The following is a 19,137-nucleotide window of genomic DNA, read 5'->3' as shown; positions in this document are numbered from 1 at the left end:
CTCCAAGAAAGACCAAAGCACCCGATAGCACCCCTAAAAATAATTTCTGTAATATGTGATCGCGGTGGTGGGTGTAGGACGACCTTCAGCACCCGATAGCACCCCTAAAAATAATTTCTGTAATATGTGATCGCGGTGGTGGGTGTAGGACGACCTTCAGCACCAGTCCTGTGAGGTGGGTGTGGGACGATCTCCAACACCAGTACTGTGAGGTAGGTGAGATGATCTCCAGCACCAGTACTGTGAGGTGGGTGGGACGATCTCCAGCACCAGTACTGTGAGGTAGGTGAGATGATCTCCAGCACCAGTACTGTGAGGTGGGTGAGATGATCTCCAGCACCAGTACTGTGAGGTAGGCGAGATGATCTCCAGCACCAGTACTGTGAGGTAGGCGAGATGATCTCCAGCACCAGTACTGTGAGGTGGGTGAGATGATCTCCAGCACCAGTACTGTGAGGTAGGCGAGATGATCTCCAGCACCAGTACTGTGAGGTGGGTGAGATGATCTCCAGCACCAGTACTGTGAGGTAGGCGAGATGATCTCCAGCACCAGTACTGTGAGGTGGGTGAGATGATCTCCAGCACCAGTACTGTGAGGTAGGCGAGATGATCTCCAGCACCAGTACTGTGAGGTGGGTGAGATGATCTCCAGCACCAGTACTGTGAGGTGGGTGAGATAATCTCCAGCACCAGTACTGTGAGGTGGGTGTGTAAGGAATGTAAGGAAAACAGGGAAAATCAGTTTCGTTATTTTGAAGCAAATTTGCTATTACAACTGAAATTCAGCTGCATTCAAAGGGGCTGGCTAGCTAACAGAACGACAATATGAAGTTAATATACTTTCAGTATGAATGTAGAGTACCACAGAATTGGTCATTTGACTAGAATAGAAGTGGAGGTTGAACAAGTACTTCAGAAATGACAGAGAATGTCAATTGTGATCTGAGAAATATAGGTACCAAAACCACTGAGAAGAACTGTCATCACCGGCTGCATCATGGGCACTGCGTGTGACACCAACACCATTGCAGGCACTGTGCCCTATCTATAGTTCAAGGAATCTGTATTTGTGTGTTTCACTGACATCTTAATCACTGACTGCATCATGGGCACTGGCAGTAGTGTAACTACATAGCAATCCCTCTAGTATGCTAAAATTGTAGGTACATAACCTCTGTTGTGTGATCCCTTTTTAAAACTAATGTATTCATTGTCGCATATGACCATACGTAGGTGCAGTGATGTTTGTGCATTGCCTGTGATTGTATTTTGTGTCTTAATGTGTGTGTTTTAATTATTCGCTATTGTGCAGAACTTTGGCTAACAGCTGTTATTTTTCAAATAACATAATATGATAGCTTTATAAATAAATCACTAATGAAATAGTATTAAGTGTTAGCTCTGTAGGTTTTGCAAAAGTGTAATAGCCAAGTATGGGGAGGGGTGTAAGAGGAGAGTGGATGTTGAAAAAGGCAGTTGAAGGCTGTATTACCAAAACAAGATCAATGTTAATATTTACTTAACCCTGAAAAGCCCACCTCTCCCATACCAAGTATCACTTGTATAATAACTTGTTGCTCTGGGCCGTAATAAAGTGAAACTACATAGTAGTTCTTTTGTAACTATAATGTTGTTACTATGTTGTAAAGTATTGCTACATATGATGTGTTCATTTAGCAGTTCATCTAACTTCATACCAAAACTATTGATATGTTTGACTGCAGGCAAATAAGGATTTAATATTAATAATTTAGTGCAACTGCTTGAGGGGCTGACAAAAATGGCCGTTATAATGTTGATACTTGTCATAAACTGGAAATGTGTGGACTTACTCTGTAGTAATCTAGAAACGGGCAGTTGTCTCAGACGTTGCAGTTTATGCTCCACTTAAAGACGAGGAAGATAGACGACAGCTGAGTGTACAACTAAATATGTGAAGCTTTAACAAACAATCAGACATGATGTATAGTGTGCAGGAGAGATGTGAGAAATCAGACTAACCATCAAAAACACTGGAATGTCCCTTTTAGTGTGTAGAAGTGCATGTGTGAATGTGCGTATTCATCAAAATTCATTTATAATTTATTTTTAATTTAACAAAATCCACAGAACAACACAGAAAAGTATCTACGTGTGAACTAAGCACTAAAATAATACAAAATAAATGTTTCACATAGGATGTGGGTCGCCTTGTCTTTTAGACAGCAGAAGTGTATTTAAAATAAAAAGTATTGTAGACAGGAGTGCTGTTCTTTAAAAGTGCAGTTCAACAACTGTAGATGTCTTTTTTGTAAGTAGCCAATAAACAGTGAATGGATGCAACATGGGTTTGTTGTGTGGCATCTCAGTCCAGCTATAATAATACTGATGTAATAGGACTGATATTGGAGGATAGTGGGTGGATAGGGTCAACGGTTCAAATGTCATGGGTGTATGTTTAGACTACAACTGATTAACACATTGTTGTATTCCCCCTTTGGACTCAAAGGCATACTTAAAGGCATACCCTCCATGATCCATTATTACATTAGGAGAGACTTGGCTCCTTGTCCCCATTTCAGTAAAGTATCACTAATTGTTATGGAACAGGTCAGCCATTTCATGATATCTAGTTTATTACTATAGCCAAAGTCAGATACAAAGCAGGTTTTAACAGGACACATCGCTGCTGAGAACAATACGAAGTAGAAACCTCAAGAGTACTGCATGCTTAACCAGGACCAGACTCACCGGGTCTATAGAGATGTCTGGTCTAGTCTCATCCAGTGAATGTAGGCTTAAATTGGTCACTTGTTTTCAGTGTTTAAACAGGTATTAAACACAGAACAGAGACACCCTAATTTAAACTACATGGCAGCTCACAGTAGTCCCTGATTGGTTGGTTGATTGGTTCTTGCTTACGAAGAAGGAGAGCAGCTTGCGAAAAGTTATAATGTCAGGTAGTTGGACAGAGTCATGTGATAAATTATTCCCAAGAAAACAAAAGCACAAAGAGATGCTGGAATAATATGGTATTGGGCAGATAAATATATCAAACAAGGAATTTGAAAAGGGTCAAATAACCATTGGGAAGTGGTGTGGTTTTGGTACACTTCTAATAGATCCTACCAGTTGGGGCCGAGTATGGATGGGCGAGTGTGAGTGGGTGTGTTACATAATGAGTGGTCCACAAAGGGCTCAATTCTTGGGATTGAGGCTGAGCACCCATCAGCCAGACACTACAACTCACTGTGTGTGCGCTAGTGTGTGTTACACAATGAGTGGTCCGCGACAGGATGCTTTTTTGGGGGGACTATGGCTGTCCCCCGCCTCTGCCTCCTGCTCCTCAAGGTTGATATTACTGGTTGAAGCATGGTGGGGGAGGGGCTCCAAAACAGGCCTGTAACCCCCGAGATACATCCGACCTGAGAGAGAGACAACGAGAGGGGGAGAGACGGAGGTAGTATTAAATCATAACATATCGTGTGTTCTACATCAGCACTGGTGTGAACACTAATCCATCCAGTATATAGGAGATGAAGGAGAGAAAAATAACACTTAAATTGTAGTCCAGGGTACTTCATCAAGTGACCATCATTAGAATCTCACTTTTATCAGTCACCAGAGTTGGGTTTCATGATCGGGCAACACTTTACATTAAGGTTTCACTAGCCACCATGTGTTGGTGGTGTAGGTGTAGATCAAGAGGTTGCAGGTTCAAATCCCCACACTGTCCTAAATATGTACTGTACATTACACATAGCAATCCCTCAAGTTTATTCCTTCACAACTTCAAACCCCAGTCCAGGAACCAGACCTGTTTCTCACACCCTCAGAAGCCAGATGTGGTCCCCTCTGCTGCAATGTCACACAGGAGCAGCACCCTCTGGGCATGTGGAACGAGCGCTTGTTGGTGTTTACATAAGAGTGCACACTTCCAAAAAACAGTGCCCCCTTGCCCATAACCACATTGCACAGTTATGGAAATCAGTGCAAGCATGCACACCCACATGTTCATCTGTGGTAATAGCATGACCAAGCACAATGAAACCACTGATGCTTTTAAATGGAGACTAATGTAGTCTTATTTTCTGATGAATTAACACATTTTGCCATAATTCTACACTTTATTTATGTAAATTATAGGCAGTGGATGCCATAATACATAGTAGATGGTACTATCTACATTTGGCTGAACTATGCTGTGAAGTTTGAGAGGTTGTATGGCGTTATTGTGAAGAAAGTCCCAACATATCAGAAACCCTCTCCAGAATGTAGGTGTGTATCTCTGCCTACAGGCAGTAAATCAGAGGGACGACAAATAACAGCAAAGTTAGAGGATGTTTACAAATTACATCTGAGAGCCAGGAGAGTATTGCAACGATGGATTGATAAAGATATACCACGCTCTGGATAAGAGTGTCTGCTAAATGATGTAAAGATGAACAAAAGACAAAAATTGACAAATACCAGGGAGATCGATTGAAAAAGGTTTGACGAAAAAAGGAAATCTCCACGAGCATGGTACCTTCTGTGACACGGTGGAGGTGCAGTCAAGCAGTCTTACTTCTGCTGTTTCTCACTTTAGTTTTTATTGATAATGCGAGTGCTGACATATCAGGAAAACTGTGACTCCTGTGATCTGTACAAGACTACCCCACTCCTGAAACACCTTGTGTATGACATATCTTGTATCGTGTATTTCACAATAATTGTTTGGTATTTATTTGATGAAACACAATGTTCCCAGTTTCAGGGAAATGTATGGACACTTTGTTACACTAATATTATAAATCAAGAGTGTTAATCTGGCCTAATAGAAACTAGGAAACTCTAGTAGCCTCTTGGGCTACATCTTGGCATTGTATGATACCGTATGGCATTTATCAAATGTTGTTTCTGTGTCATTCCATGAGTTACAAATAAAATGTTTTCATAACTCATATATATGGTAGTGTTATTATTAAAGAAACCTTTTTACAATGATAAAAAAAGTATATTTTCTGCGTGATTTATATAATTCTATTAAGTCCAGAACAAGGCTGCCATTCGATCACATTTCACAGACATGTATTATTATAAATACTCTGCTATGACCATTCAGTACTATATCTGATCTCCAGTACCAGTCAACTTGAGTCATACCTATTTCTCAATGTGCACAGGGCATGAATCCTCCTCTGTCCATCCAAAAGAGAGCAGAGGAAGCAAGAAAAAGAATAGAGAAAGGAGGAGAACATTCAGAGGAGACAGACAATGAAACTCAATGGTGGGAAAAGGAGATAGACACAGAAAGATAGCAGAACACAGTTACGGCTCACACCAATATAATCCTTTAGAACATCCACAGTGATGGTTGGGATTAAAGGAGAGACAGTTAGTCATGGAAAGAAAGTTAGTCTTGGTGCTTCTGGGATTTTTTTGTCCGATGGATTTGACAATTGAGTTCTGTCACTTTTTTCTCTAAGTAAGCACTAATAATGTTATATTCTATTATTTACGTTGTTGAACGCAACAATAGGGGAATTGATTAGCTAACAGATAAGAAGCCAACCAAGTTTACATTTAGCAGATGCTCTTCTCCAGAGCGACTTACAGTAAGTACAGGGACATTCCCCCCGAGGCAAGTAGGGTGAAGTGCCTTGCCCAAGGACACAGCGTCATTTGGCTCGGCCAGGAATCGAACTGGCGACCTTCAGATTACCAGCCTGGCTGAACGGTGATTCCCTCACCGTTCAGCCACCTGACTCTTGAAGTTTGATAAGTAAAGCCTATAATCTCATCACATTAACCCAACCGACCTTTCAGATAAACACATCTTTCACGCAGGAGAAGAGGAAAAGCTGAAATGTAATGAGAGGAAGAGGGGTGTAGTCGCAGATGTGAGGCGAAGCAGCCTGGAGCTGGCAGACACTGAACATGAACCCTGAACAGACACACTCAGACCCACCGCACAAACAGTGGCATGCCAAGACATACTCATCAAATCATTTTCACATACTCTAACATACAGATATGGAGGAAGAGTCCACAGCTGGACACCCTTGACAAAACAGACACGAAAAAGGGGTAGAGATGAAAAGAAAGATGTCTGATCTGTTGAACCTGTTCAACCTGGGAGATGTGTAAGAGTGGAGGTGATACTAGTGTTCTCAAACTAACCAGCAACCATGCTGTCCTTCTAGTCCACCAATATCTTCCGATAAACCTTACCTTTACTATAAATAAAAACGGTGTTCTGCCCCTCCTTCTCCTCTCTCCCTCCTATCCCCCTTCAGCCAACCCTGCCCCCCCCGCCCTCCTTTGGCCCATGCCCAGTTCTCAGCTCTCATTGGTCCATGTTCTGTGGGTTGCCACTCACCGGCGAAATGGCTGTCGGGAGCGTGTTCATTATCCAGCCCCAAAGAGGCCGTGTCACAGAGGGCGACGCCCTGATTGTTATTGGTGAACTCTGGACACCTGCTCCGCCCACCTGTAAGCGAGGGCAAAAGTCAAACAAGAGCAGCCAGGCCCAGCATGGTTGAAGTCAGCAGTCACTGACTGGCAATGCTAGAATGGAGTACTATATCACAGGACCCATTCATTACCACATTACGGGTAAGGCTAGGTTACGGAAAGGGCTTTAAATGGGTTTATTTGTTTAAATTGCTTAAGTCATAAGCAGTTTTCACAATTGTGCCATTTCTAGCATGTCCAGGTTATGACCAGAAGTGCATGCATTGTTGTGTGTACGTATATGTATGGTGATCTAAAATGAATCAATGAGAGCAGCTCAGCAGGTATACACAGTGCATGTGGAAGCTGGCAAGCCGACCTGAAGCAGACACACTCCTGTGCATACAAGCTTAGAGTGTATCGTACATAAACACTGTATGACACCTTACTTTGCAACAAGCTTTACATTTCATCATCAATTGTTGCTGTAGGTTTACTGACATTTATTCATAATTTCAGTTTGCTTGAAAGGATCTGTGTACAACTTCAGCAATTCTCATATATGTGCACACACAATTCCCATACTATCGTACATATGTAACACAACCCTTGTGGACATAGACAACTCTTATGGAGAGGCATCATGTCAGCATCCACACCAGTCTATCTGACCTTGAAAAAAGGAGAGCAGGAGAGAAAAGAGATGAAGAAAAGAGATGTGACACACACTCCCCTTACCCACAGACTTACGGAAGCACTTCATCCAGAGTGTAATGTGTGGATGGTGTACATATTGTAAAATCAGGCTGCAGTAGGCAATGAAGCATCCCATACAGAACATTGCAAGCAAAAACACAGCATGAGAAAACCGCAATTCATCTACAAGCATCCAGAAACACACTCATACTAAGAGACATACAGTATCAAAAGAGCCAAGCAATCAGGCACACTCAGATGACAAGGTACAGTATGGAAAGAGATGTATGAATACAATTATAGTAAATTGAGGTGGCGGTATTGTTTTCAGCTAGCCTTTCAGTAGCTATACAATGTGGTACATTCTCTGGAGGGCCTTGTCTGATATGCCTTCACTAATACCACAGGACTGGTTTGTTAGGGTGGTCACTGACTGGTTGTGTTAAAAGCAAAGAAGTGATCCAGTGATATTTTTGTGCATAGTTACCATGCTCATGAGGCGGGGAAGGACAATCTTCCTCTGTCACATCATTTCCCTGAGAGACAGAAAGATACATAGCAATTTGTTCAATGTGTGGAAATAAATTCACAAATCTGGGGATTTAAACTAAACTCATTATGTATTTACCACTGTATTTACGATCCTACCCCTACAGACACTTCTTGAAACCATGCTCTACCTGCTCTGGGCTTTCAGTGTAAGCAGGACCGTTAGAGCGTTAGGGTCGAGTGGTGAAATCAGGGTGTGTTCACACTTGGCAGGTTTGGTTCAATTTAACTAACTCAGGCTCAACTGCTCTGTTAGTGCGGTTCATCTTAAAATGCCAGTGTGAACGCTAAACAAACATTGACTAAATGTAACATTTTCTATTCTGGTCCGGACCAAGTCAACCGAACTAAGTGTGAACACAACCTTGATTAAAATTAATTTAAAAAGAAAACAACCTGTCATCTTTTCTGTGGTGCAGCCACACAGTGCAATTACTTTCTGTGATAGATTTACAAATGTATTCAAGGATGTGAACCCCATTCTTAAATCCGATTTTTTAAATGTATGTAATGGAAACGGTCCAAAACTTAGCTGGCTTCTCAATGGTTTCATGGTTTATGGTTGTAAATTAAAACTGACAGGACTTTAATATTTTCAGAAAAATCTTAATTTTGGAAATGGGGAATGACACCTTCTCCAAAGCATTTATTTCCACCAATTAGATAAGCAACCCCAATTTCTTTTGTGCATTTTATACCCATAAAAACAATGTCAACAATTAAGAAAAAAAAATATTTCTTTGCCTAAAACATTTGCCTTTTGCCATCGTGAAATCGTGTTAGTAAATTCCACTGGCAGATATTGGCTGGCCTAATGAAATATGTGTATAGTAACCTCAGAGTCTCTCTCTTCCGACACAGCCACCACAAGGTTCTGTTCCTTCGGTTCATTAGGAATCTCCTGAGATGAAGGGAGATACAAAGAGAGATTACTGTAAATTACCTGTTTGTCTGACATTAAATATTAACATTTTAATAGGCAGTTATTTTACTGGTATTTACTGGTTACTTGGTATACAAAGGGGCGGTATCAGTAAATGACGGCTGCTCTGCTACAGATCTTTCCAAAATGCAACTCAGAGCTTTAGGGTGCATTCACCCATACACTTTTTATTATAATTTTCCCACATTTATATTCTACAATTGATTAAAAAAAGACAATCAATCTACACACTGACCACACATTTAAGACATTCCACAATGAGTGCCTAATAGATGGAGCCCTCGGAAAAAGGTTTCCATATCCTATATTGTGTTGTAATATATGTATACTATATTATGTATTGTTTGATTTTGCTGTCCCAAACTCTTTAGTGCAGGTTAGGGTTAAACTCAAGGTACAATCTCGGTCAAAGACGTTCAACTAGATAGCCCTCCTTTCTTGTGCACTCACCCCGTCCTGCTGTGAGGGCCCCCGGCTCTCCATGGGGGTATCCTGGTTCTCCTCCCCCTCTGCCTCTCCCCCCTCTGGCCCCTCCTGCTCCCCCTCCACCCCGGCCAGGTAGGATCCAGACATGGAGGACATGGTGTCGGTGCTGATGTGGGAGTGCTGAGAGTGAGAGGAGGCCATGGACATGACTGACTGGGCCAAGCTGCTGCTCGCTGGCTCTGGGAGAGAGGGCAACAGAGACAGCAGCAGGTACTAAGGCTGAGGCTTGGAAATATTCAGATGCTTATTTTGGTGCAGGATCTCTTCAGAGTTCAGACAGGTTTAACTAGTGTGTACCTTCAGGGGACGTGATGGTGGAGGAGAGGGGGGTACCAGTACAGGACGACTGATCAATGGCTCCAGACGAGGACAGAGTCAAGTTCTCACTCTCTGGAGTAACACCATACTAAAACACAGAAGAAGAGTGAGACACACACACACACACTGTACACACACATACTGTACACACACACATACTGCACGCACACACACACACCTCCTGCTGTTCCACAGCTAGTTTTCGGCGGCTGGCTCTGGCTTGAACCTCTGATTCACTACATGATTTCTCATCTTCTTCCTCTGGGAGCACAGAGGAGTTCTGAGAGAGTGACCTGGTGGAACACAATGCTGCGCTGTGAGAGACTACACCTTCTCTACAAATACTCCAAGAAAAGAATGCTCATGTGCATGTGCGTATGCATGGCTTAATGTTTGTAAAGTGTGGATCAAGAGTTTGTGTGCCACTATGCACCTCCAACTTACTTAGAGCCACTTTTCTTGAGTTTAAGTTGGCTGGAGTTGTAGTGGTCTGGCGGGGAGAGAGAGCGTGCTGGGGGTAGGTTAGCCTCACTGCTGTAGGGGGGCAGGGGCCCAGACACATGAGCCCCAGACAGGGTCTGCAGGGGGGGCACCGAGGGAGACGTGCTCAGGGGGCCGTTCAGAGCCTCCAAGAGAGACACTGCTTCATACCCCGGGGGGATGTGCTCCGACGCCTGAGGGAGACAGATAAGAAGGAGATGTAGAAGAAATACACGCTGTTTTACATCACCGTGATGATTTACTCTGACCTCCCAAACACAAAGACATGTCTTTGGTGTGCACCCTTACACAGTAGACTTAGAAAACTGTAATGTCCTCTGAGAGGCAATGTGTTGGACAGCACAGAACAGTAGGTAACTGTGTATGTAGATGTGTTGTGTGTGAGGTCTTACCTCCTCTGAGTCGGAGGTCTGAGAAGTGATGACAGGGTTCATCCCGGCCGGAGACAGACTCAGACGCTTCCTCATGGCCCGGATCTGCAGAAGAGCTCTGAAGGCTGGAGAAACGCATGGACAGTGCAGGAAAAGTCACTTAACAACAATAAATCAATGTGTAAGATGACTTTGGCATGCTTTTGCACATACAAGCTGTTGTGACTCACGCAGTCTGCAGATGGGGCAACAGTTGGCCTGGTAACGGAGTGTGTCAGCACAGGCATTGCAGAGACAGAGGTGTCGACAAGGCAGGATGAGAGTGTCCCTCACATCAGACAAACAAACTACACATTCTGCACTGTTGTCGCTAATTTCATCATCTGCCACCTGCGAAACACCGAATGTATGTTTGGATCAGGCACATCTCATATGCATTCAGATGGAGTATTAACAGTTTTTTCCTGTCAACCATAGTTGTGACTTCCTGTGAAGTGTAAATTTAGCAGTAAAACCACTGGATCACCTTGGACTCTTGGCTGTTGTATTTGTTCTCGATGCCATAGATCTCTTGCAGGAGATAGCTCACTCCATCAACCTGAGGTAAGAAATGGCTCAGAGAATGATAAAGATTTTCTTCTGGTCTGCAGAGCAAGAGGTAGAATAATATCACCTGTAAGGCAGGTAGATACATCGGTAGGTAGGTACTCACCACTTGTTTCTGCTTTAGAGGTTTGATACAGAAGCTCCCATCCATGTGCTGTAACAATGGACTCTTTTAAACTCACTTCACATAACCAAGATTTACTGAACATCCATTACTGGAATAATGCAATTTAGACTCACAGAACTAGACAGATGCAATGTCTGGAAATAAAGTTAAAAAGAAATACTTTTCCTTACCTTCTCAAAAGTAGCTAAGAGTACATGTGAGTGGCCCAAGTGATCTACAAAGGGGATTATGAATTAATTAATGTGTTTTTATTAAGGACTTTGGTCAGACTAGAGGTAACAGATGTTTGTATGACTCACCTTCCCCTTCATCTACTACTGCCTGCACCACCATAGGAAAGATCTCCCTGTCCATGTCGAACAGCAGCTACAGAGGAGGCAGGCAGGGGAAAGGGAGGTTAGTCGTGGGTTAACTGACACAGAAACAGCTGCAGACACACTCTACTATACCTCCTCCTCAGCCCACTCTGACAGGTTGACGGAGTGTGACGGCAGACAGAACTGCTGGCTCACGCCCCTCTTAAAGTGCACCGTCTCTGACTGCAGAGCGCTGTCCTGGGGGAGGTAACTAGACGGACCGGGAGAATTACATCAGAATACACACACACACACAAGACCACACTGACGACACCTCTAAAACTTTGGCAGTGCTTCCCTCAGTCATTTATTCCCCAGAACTGGGGCTCATGGTTGTGTTCAAGAACATGCATTTGTCAGTCCCAGACATACACTGGCACTCCGCTGTGGAACTCCTCTATGGCCTGGTAGAAGATGGTGATGGCCACCTGTGTGTCTGCATCAAACGTGAACTCAATGTTGTAGCAGGCTCTGTTCTTTTCCACCATCTCCTCACCAGGTAGCTTTACATCTTCATTGCACCTGTGTGTGTGTGTGAGAGAGAGACAGACAGACTTTAGTGGAACATATAAAGCCTGATAATTATATATTATGCTACAATGCATTAGCAAAGTAGTGTAAATACATTACATTTTATTGGCAGTAAGATATTTCTATGAAGCAAAATACTAACCTTACAAGTCGCAGTGTGTCTTTGCGGATATTTATGAGGCTTCGGAGCGTCTTCACTGGTTCTTGAGGGGGTGGAGCAGCATAGGGGAACTGCAAAAGTAAGAGTTGGTACTGTAGGTTTACTGTTGCTCAAGCGGTGGTACAAGTACCCCAGGGTTGTGCAGAACATTTTTCAACTTTACAGAGGGCCTTTTCTTTTCCCTTAGTTTTAGGCCTGGTTGGTTGTTGAACGTGTGTGTGAGCAGATGCAGGGTGAATCGACAGTGTGTGGGAGGGTGTGGTTCCCCCATACCTCCACAGTACTAGCTCTCATCTGGACCTGGACCGGGGAATATAGCATAAGTGTGTGTGTGTGTGTGTATACATGTGTTTTAGAAAATGGAGCAGTATTCAAAGATCTGGGCTTTTACTGTAAACCACAAACCCACAAGAAGATGCTTAAGAGCTGCTTCCAGTAGGAACAATGTCTCATATCTTATAAGACAATGTAGCAAACATGATTAGCTGATCTGTTGAGTCCAATGCCAACCCTTTGTGATATATTTAATAATTATTTAGATACAGTATAATTCCACAAAATCAGTTCTGGGTTGATGAGAAGGTAATGTTTAAACTATTTCACCTTTCGTTCTTTGAGTTTGTCTACAGTGAAAAAAACACCAGAGCTGTTTCTCCAAGAGCAAACCCCCCCCCCCCCCAGACAAAGACTACAGTTTGGACACACTGTTTTTAAGAAACCAACCAGACGAGTGCATAATGTGGGCCAGGAATGAGAATTGCACTCACTCACTCCCCACTCCCTTGCAGATACAATATGCCTCTGTAATTCCAGTGGTCAGCCACTGTATCAATACGCAGCATTGCTGGTCAATACACTTATCAAGACACCAAAGTTGAGACAAAGGTGACTGTAGACACAAACACACCAAAAACATTGAAGCAGCTTTGGTATAATCGGTTTCATTCAATTTCATCTTTCTGAAACTGAAATGGTACTATAGTTGCCTATAGTTTAAAGTATTGCCCCAAACAGAATAGCCTGACAGACAGAAAAATTATTGTAGGGTCCATCGGTTGAGGTCAGTGAGGTTAGTATAACCACTTCTTAGGCCGACAGAGGAGCCATCAAACTCACCTTTCAGTTCTGTACTGTTCACCAGTGTCAGTTATCATCTAGATATATTGAATCATGCACCAATTTTGACCCGGACTGGGTCAAAGTAATGCCCCTAGCTCAGTTGAAGCTTTTAGCTTCATATATGATCTTTACATTTTACATTTAGTCATTTAGCAGACGCTCTTATCCAGAGCGACTTACAGTAAGTACAGGGACATTCCCCAGAGGCAAGTAGGGTGAAGTGCCTTGCCAAAGGACAATGTCATTTAGCGTAGCCGGGAATAAATTTTTGCATGTTCCAATCATTTTTGCTATGGCAAAAAGCACGTCTGAATATTAGAAAAATAACAATAATATATGTAAACTGAAAGAAAACTAAGATGTTTCCCCACAACAAAATAAAATGTATGCAAAGACACACAAGCAAGCCAGTAGGACGTGGTATCTGCCCATATATATGGAAAACCAGAAATTGTGTAATATGGTAAATGTAGAAATTTAAATTCCTATTAAATTTTACATTTTTTGTTATGAAATAATGACAAATGACAACATTTATCAAGCATGTAATAAAAGTACACACAGTGCACACATGGGCTAATCTCTTATGGAAAGCTATCAGAGAGAAAGCAAGATTTGTGGTTGGTCTGTGACTTGGCACTACCATCTGCTTAGTCTGACATGAATTACATAATGGTGGGGGATAATAATACAGCCTCACAGACACACATCAGAGCTTTCTGGTTACCGTGGAAGGTTACAAAAACCTTCACATTCAGCCCACTTCATCTCAGTGTCAACAGCAATAAGAGACATGATTTAAAAGTGGTTGTTTATGGGACAAGACGCCCTCAGCATGATTCTGCTTTAGCACAAAAGCTGACTACACTACTACAAGCCCTTAACAGCGGTTACCTACCCTTCCTCAATGAATTTAAACATAACTCCACTCACGTGAGAAACATTTTCAGGTGTATCATTAGTTACTTTTAAAAAAAGAATACAATGAAATGCAAGTAGTCTACAAACAAGCTTAAATTCAGTTGATGTTATGTTAAATTCTCATAAAATAAGAAGACAATAAGAAGAACATATATACTGGTAAACCAAAGCAAACTTGGTTCTAACTAGATTATCTAGCTAACTAGCTAGGTAGTAGTGCATGTTAGCTGGCTGGTTGACTGGACCACAGCCACCTATATTACCCATGGAGAGTCCTTCAATGTCATACTGTACCAATCCAAGTTACTGATTTAGTAGTTGTGTGTAACTTACTTCCCCACAGATGTACTGTATGTAATAGTTTGTATGTGGCAGGATATTTACAGAGTGAGTATCAAAGGGCCATACTTTTTAGATTTAAAGGGAGGAGTTGGTCATAACAACTAAAAAAATAACGGTAGTAATAATAATTGCTAAAAAAACATTATTTTTAAGCTTTAATTGACTTAGTATATGCATTTTGTGTTGTTGCTTTGGATAAAAGTGTCTGCTGAGTGAATATTTGTATATCTAGTTTACATTCTTTTGTTTTATTTCCCCTCTGCTCTCTCCGGGACGGGTCACTTTTGATATGTGATTATTCTGCCAATGTAACGGGGGTGTAACAGACGTGGTCTTGCTCCGTCCTGGTGGCTTTATGGACCATTTGTTCATCCCTGCCTGGTCTCGAACATGCCACCTCTGACTGCCAAGTGCAACCACTACCAGCTACGCCAAAGAAAAGCTAGCTTTTCATTGATGCGGGTGGCCTGTTATATACCGGAGGAGTGAGTTTCACCGTAACACAGGTTACACCAACACACACAAACACCTGTCCAATCAACTTAAGTCAGATCATAATTGACCAGATCAGCCACCTAGAAAACTTGCGAGTTAATTAATTACACCCTGATGAATGAGGGTTATGGGTTAGGGAAGGTATTTATATTGTTTCACTCAAAGCCTGTTGTAGCTGTTCTATTCCAGCCTGAGAATACCTACTGCCACTGGTCGAGTCCCCAGGAAGTTGAGGTCTGTATTCTCCCCAAAGAGGTAACCCTCAGGGTGAGTGGAGTCAAACTTCTCTCCACCCATGATGAAATGGCTAGCAAAGTAACTTCCTGTGGAGATAAGAACAGAAACTGTTTATCAGGACATTCCAACAATACTAATCACAAAATCAGATCCACTGGCTCAAGACTAGCTAATGATGCTTGTTGACCTGGGTAAGGGTCTAAACAAAGACCCACATCTGAGCCAATTTCAATGAATCTACAACTGCAACTGAGGACAAGCAAAACTATTCTCTACTAGGCTGATTTGGATGCTTCATATACTTATTTTACTCTCACTGTATTACTTTTTAAACATCCTAAGATTTTGATACAGATGGAAATTCTCTACAATTATTGAGCAGTTTTTCTTAGTACCTATGACATACAGAATAATTAAAATACATTAAGCTAATACATATAATTTATGAGCCTAATATGAACACTAATAAATAAATAAAAATAAGCAGTTACAAAGACCACATACATAAAGGTGCTGAGTAACGCTAAGGAAAGTGTCAAACGAGTGGCTGGCTCGTCATCAGCCCACTATGACACCAGATCCCAGGAGGCCTGAGACCTCTGACTGCTTCAGAGGCCATGAAACAAACTAGTTTTACTTCATTCACTCTCTAATATGGCCATGAGTTAACAATGGCTGATTAGTGGCAGCTGCAAGCACATACGGTTAACAAAGATAAAACACATGCCAGCTTTTGCGTGACCATCTAAACCAAGCAAGCACACTGAAGACTTCACACAGCACAAATAAACAAGGAGTATGGAGGATTGTGAAATTAGATCATTCAATTCAGACTTTCTGTGATGACAAAATGCAACACAATTGTATGATGGATGGGTACAGTATGAACATTCAGTACCACAATGGGTTTTTAACCAGGGTCCTCTTACTCAAGCAAGCAACAACAACCTTTCATTGACACCACTTGAGCCAGCTACACTGCCGCAAAGTTAGCAAGCTGATGGTATGGGGTGGGTCTGATGAGTGAAGTTTTGCAATTCAACTCAGTTATACGTTAGGTATGAATAGGTCTGACACTAGTTGACTAGCTGTAAATATACTGGGTATCCCAAAATTCATTTTTGTGACCACTGTGACAACTAAAATCTAATATTTTTACTAAAATACAATATCTGTAAATGAGGTTATATTTCGAGAGAATAGTATCTAACCTCTAATATATTCCTTGGCAACACGGTCCAACAGCTACACCACCTATAAAGAAGACTCCAAGGAAGGCAGAGTTGCCTCTGCCATCCCTAAAGCCTGCTACCTTCTTTTGGTAGGCCACTAGTCAACAATGCATGGATACGGCCATGACAATGGTAATGGCAACATTCCTATTGAATGTCACATTAGAGGAGACTGAGCCTCCGAATCACTGTGATTGACTGATACCCTGTATCACAATGATGTGTTCCTGTATCTACTTCAGGTCCAAAAATATAACTGGATTATTAATAGTCACCCCTTTCAAACTGTATTTTGAATTATTGTTCCTTGTCTCGCTCTTGTCGAACAACTGTTCATTTGCAAAGCACACCTTTACACACAGGCTATAGTGTATAGTGTGTAATCACACCCCAAAAACAAAAGGCTTTCTTTTTCTGTGGCCATCTGGTGTGGGTAGAAACCTAACAGAAACTTTTGTCTAAGTGATTTTTATCTAGACATACTGAAATACATTCAATATTTAAATGGCACACATTAATACTCTTTATGTGATTTTCATATGCATAGATTTTTTATTTGAGGAAGAAACCCCCCAACAGGTCTAGCTCTCTGTCTTTAATTTCACCTAGGCCACAACACACTCCACTGATCTACGAAAATGTATTCCCTTACTTATTTGTTGCAGAGACCTAGCTTCCAGCAACACTACTAAACCGAAATGCACCACTGATTTAGAAAGTAAACATTTGTGTAGGCCACACTGGTGCCACTGGCCTGGTACAATAAATACCTCTAAAGCCATTGCTGAACCGTCTGATCGAGTCAATATGTTGTAGTCTTTTGCCACAGCCTGTTCAAGACAGCTTATTTTTCCCAATAGGTTTGCGTCTCCATTTACGTTGCGTTTCGGCGTATGCGTATTTAGTCCTTTTCACAAATCTATAATTTTCGTCCTGGTGCCAGATGTAGCCTAATGATTTACTGATAGGATACAGTTACCAGCACTTACCAGTTTTCGGTGGATAACGGTATACCGAATTGGACGGAATATCCACCTCCTCCACGCCTGCATTTTGTCTACTTGTCAATGCTCCCATTTCCAGTCAAAGAACTAATCATATACATAACACTACACATTCGCAATGCTATTTAAACGCTCTATTCCCTAAGAGTTCGTCCTGTTGTTTCCATTATTTGTGTCTTAATCCTTAGTTCTGCTTGTGTCGATCGTGTGTTGTGCACGTCCCAAGGATTAGTTGTTGTTCTTGTTGCTTATCCAAAGCCCCGGACTGACTTCGATTGCTTATTTAGAAGCATGAAAGAAAAGTCCCGTTAAAAACAAAGATTTCTCATTTTAGCGACGCAGCTATCACTCCAATTATGTGCGTTTCGGTGGCTTTAATCTAATTTTGAAAGGGTCTTCCTAAGAGTATGACGTGTCGGTGTACTGATATCTTTCGCTACCTCTCCAATTCGACAACAGCACAGTGGATGCTGAGAGCTATCGGTTTTTCCTCTAACTCTGTGCCCTGTCAAAGAACGATTCTAATGGCGACCCATGACGTCAGGCACAAATCCGGACTACAGGTTTTGCGCAGTAGAGGCTACTATCCATAGACTCTCTACAGCAGCTCGTAGCTCGCTACAACGTGACCTTCCCCTAGTGTGGGGACAGTTCACTGCATTGCAGTGCAGCATCAACCAGATAATGTTTTACCGAATAATAACGCTTATTGAAAATACCCATATGTCTCTAATCAGAACACATTCTTTGCCCATAATCTAACAGTGACACCATTCTGGTATTCGAATGTAGATTGAGCCACAGGCACTTCATAATAAACATTTGACTTACTGGCATACACCAATGCATGACTTTATAAAGTAGCCTATTGCTTTAGTCTAGAATAGCCTACTCATACAGCCAGGGGCGCTGCCAGGAATTTTGGGCCCCATGAAAAAGAACATATACATTTATATTATTTGATCATTTCTATTAGTTTTTCTATTTTTTTGGGCCCCTGTCAGTCAGGGGCCCTTAGAATCGTCCTACCTTTTCCTCCCTATACGGCTCCCCTGCATACAGCTACAAATCAAATGCCAGACTTACACAGTTAATAACTAAATGATACTAAAGTGTAGTAGGTAAACAGACTCGGAACAGTTCAAGTTCAAGTTCAAGTCTTTTATTTGTCAGGTGCACAGAGCAACACAAGGTTAGACTGGGCACTGAAATTCTTAAGACAAGACAACGCAAGTACTTGGCATAACATAACATATAAGTACACAGAACAAATTTACATCTATGCTGAGCTTAGATAAGTGAACTTCCTAAATATACAGATAGCAATAAATAAACGACTATACTAACCCTAACACTAAAACTTCCTAAATTACAGATAACAATAAATAGTACGCTATACTAACCCTAATACACAAAAAAAAAAAAAAAAAAAAAAAAAACCTGTTACAACCCTATAAACTAATCTAACCTAAATGGAGTACAGTGCAGTAGTGCAAATTTACAGATCAGTGACTTTGTCAATGACCAAACAGGAGCCTGGTGGCGAGGTACAGTAGTGCAATGTTACTGAAAGAGCAACCAGTAGCTGAAAGTGACAGTGTATAAGTGACTAGTGTGCAGTAAAAATGTCCATATCAGTGTCCATTGAGAAGCCTGATGACCCTTGGGTAGAAACTGTTGTCCAGTCTGCGTGTGCGCGACCGGATGCTGCGGTAACGCCTGCCAGAAG

General features: G+C 41.9%; 1 protein-coding gene across 2 annotated transcripts; it reads right to left on the bottom strand.

Annotated features, from left to right (window-relative positions):
* Nucleotides 1–2,087: 2,087 nt before the first annotated feature.
* Nucleotides 2,088–17,957, bottom strand: rnf157 (ring finger protein 157). Of its 2 annotated transcripts, XM_047032766.1 has the most exons (19): nt 17,394–17,956; nt 15,140–15,258; nt 12,041–12,129; nt 11,740–11,889; nt 11,461–11,578; nt 11,311–11,377; nt 11,182–11,225; nt 10,991–11,038; nt 10,805–10,876; nt 10,509–10,668; nt 10,300–10,403; nt 9,851–10,080; nt 9,585–9,699; nt 9,386–9,494; nt 9,053–9,267; nt 8,495–8,560; nt 7,598–7,646; nt 6,341–6,451; nt 2,088–3,404 (listed from the first exon to the last, which is right to left on the bottom strand). In XM_047032766.1, the coding sequence occupies exons 1-19, from the start codon at nt 17,479–17,481 to the stop codon at nt 3,250–3,252; spliced, it is 2,109 nt and encodes a 702-aa protein (XP_046888722.1). In that variant the 5' UTR covers nt 17,482–17,956; the 3' UTR covers nt 2,088–3,249. The 2 variants fall into 2 exon arrangements, with proteins under 2 accessions (XP_046888722.1, XP_046888723.1); XM_047032767.1 differs by lacking the exons at nt 2,088–3,404; nt 6,341–6,451 and adding an exon at nt 6,491–7,086 and having other exon boundaries at nt 17,394–17,957.
* Nucleotides 17,958–19,137: the final 1,180 nt, after the last annotated feature.

This window comes from Hypomesus transpacificus, chromosome 13, assembly GCF_021917145.1.
Source record: "Hypomesus transpacificus isolate Combined female chromosome 13, fHypTra1, whole genome shotgun sequence".
In the NCBI taxonomy this organism is placed as follows: Eukaryota; Metazoa; Chordata; class Actinopteri; order Osmeriformes; family Osmeridae; genus Hypomesus; species Hypomesus transpacificus.
Note: the sequence above shows the minus strand (reverse complement) of the source record. Positions and strands in the feature narration are given on the sequence as shown.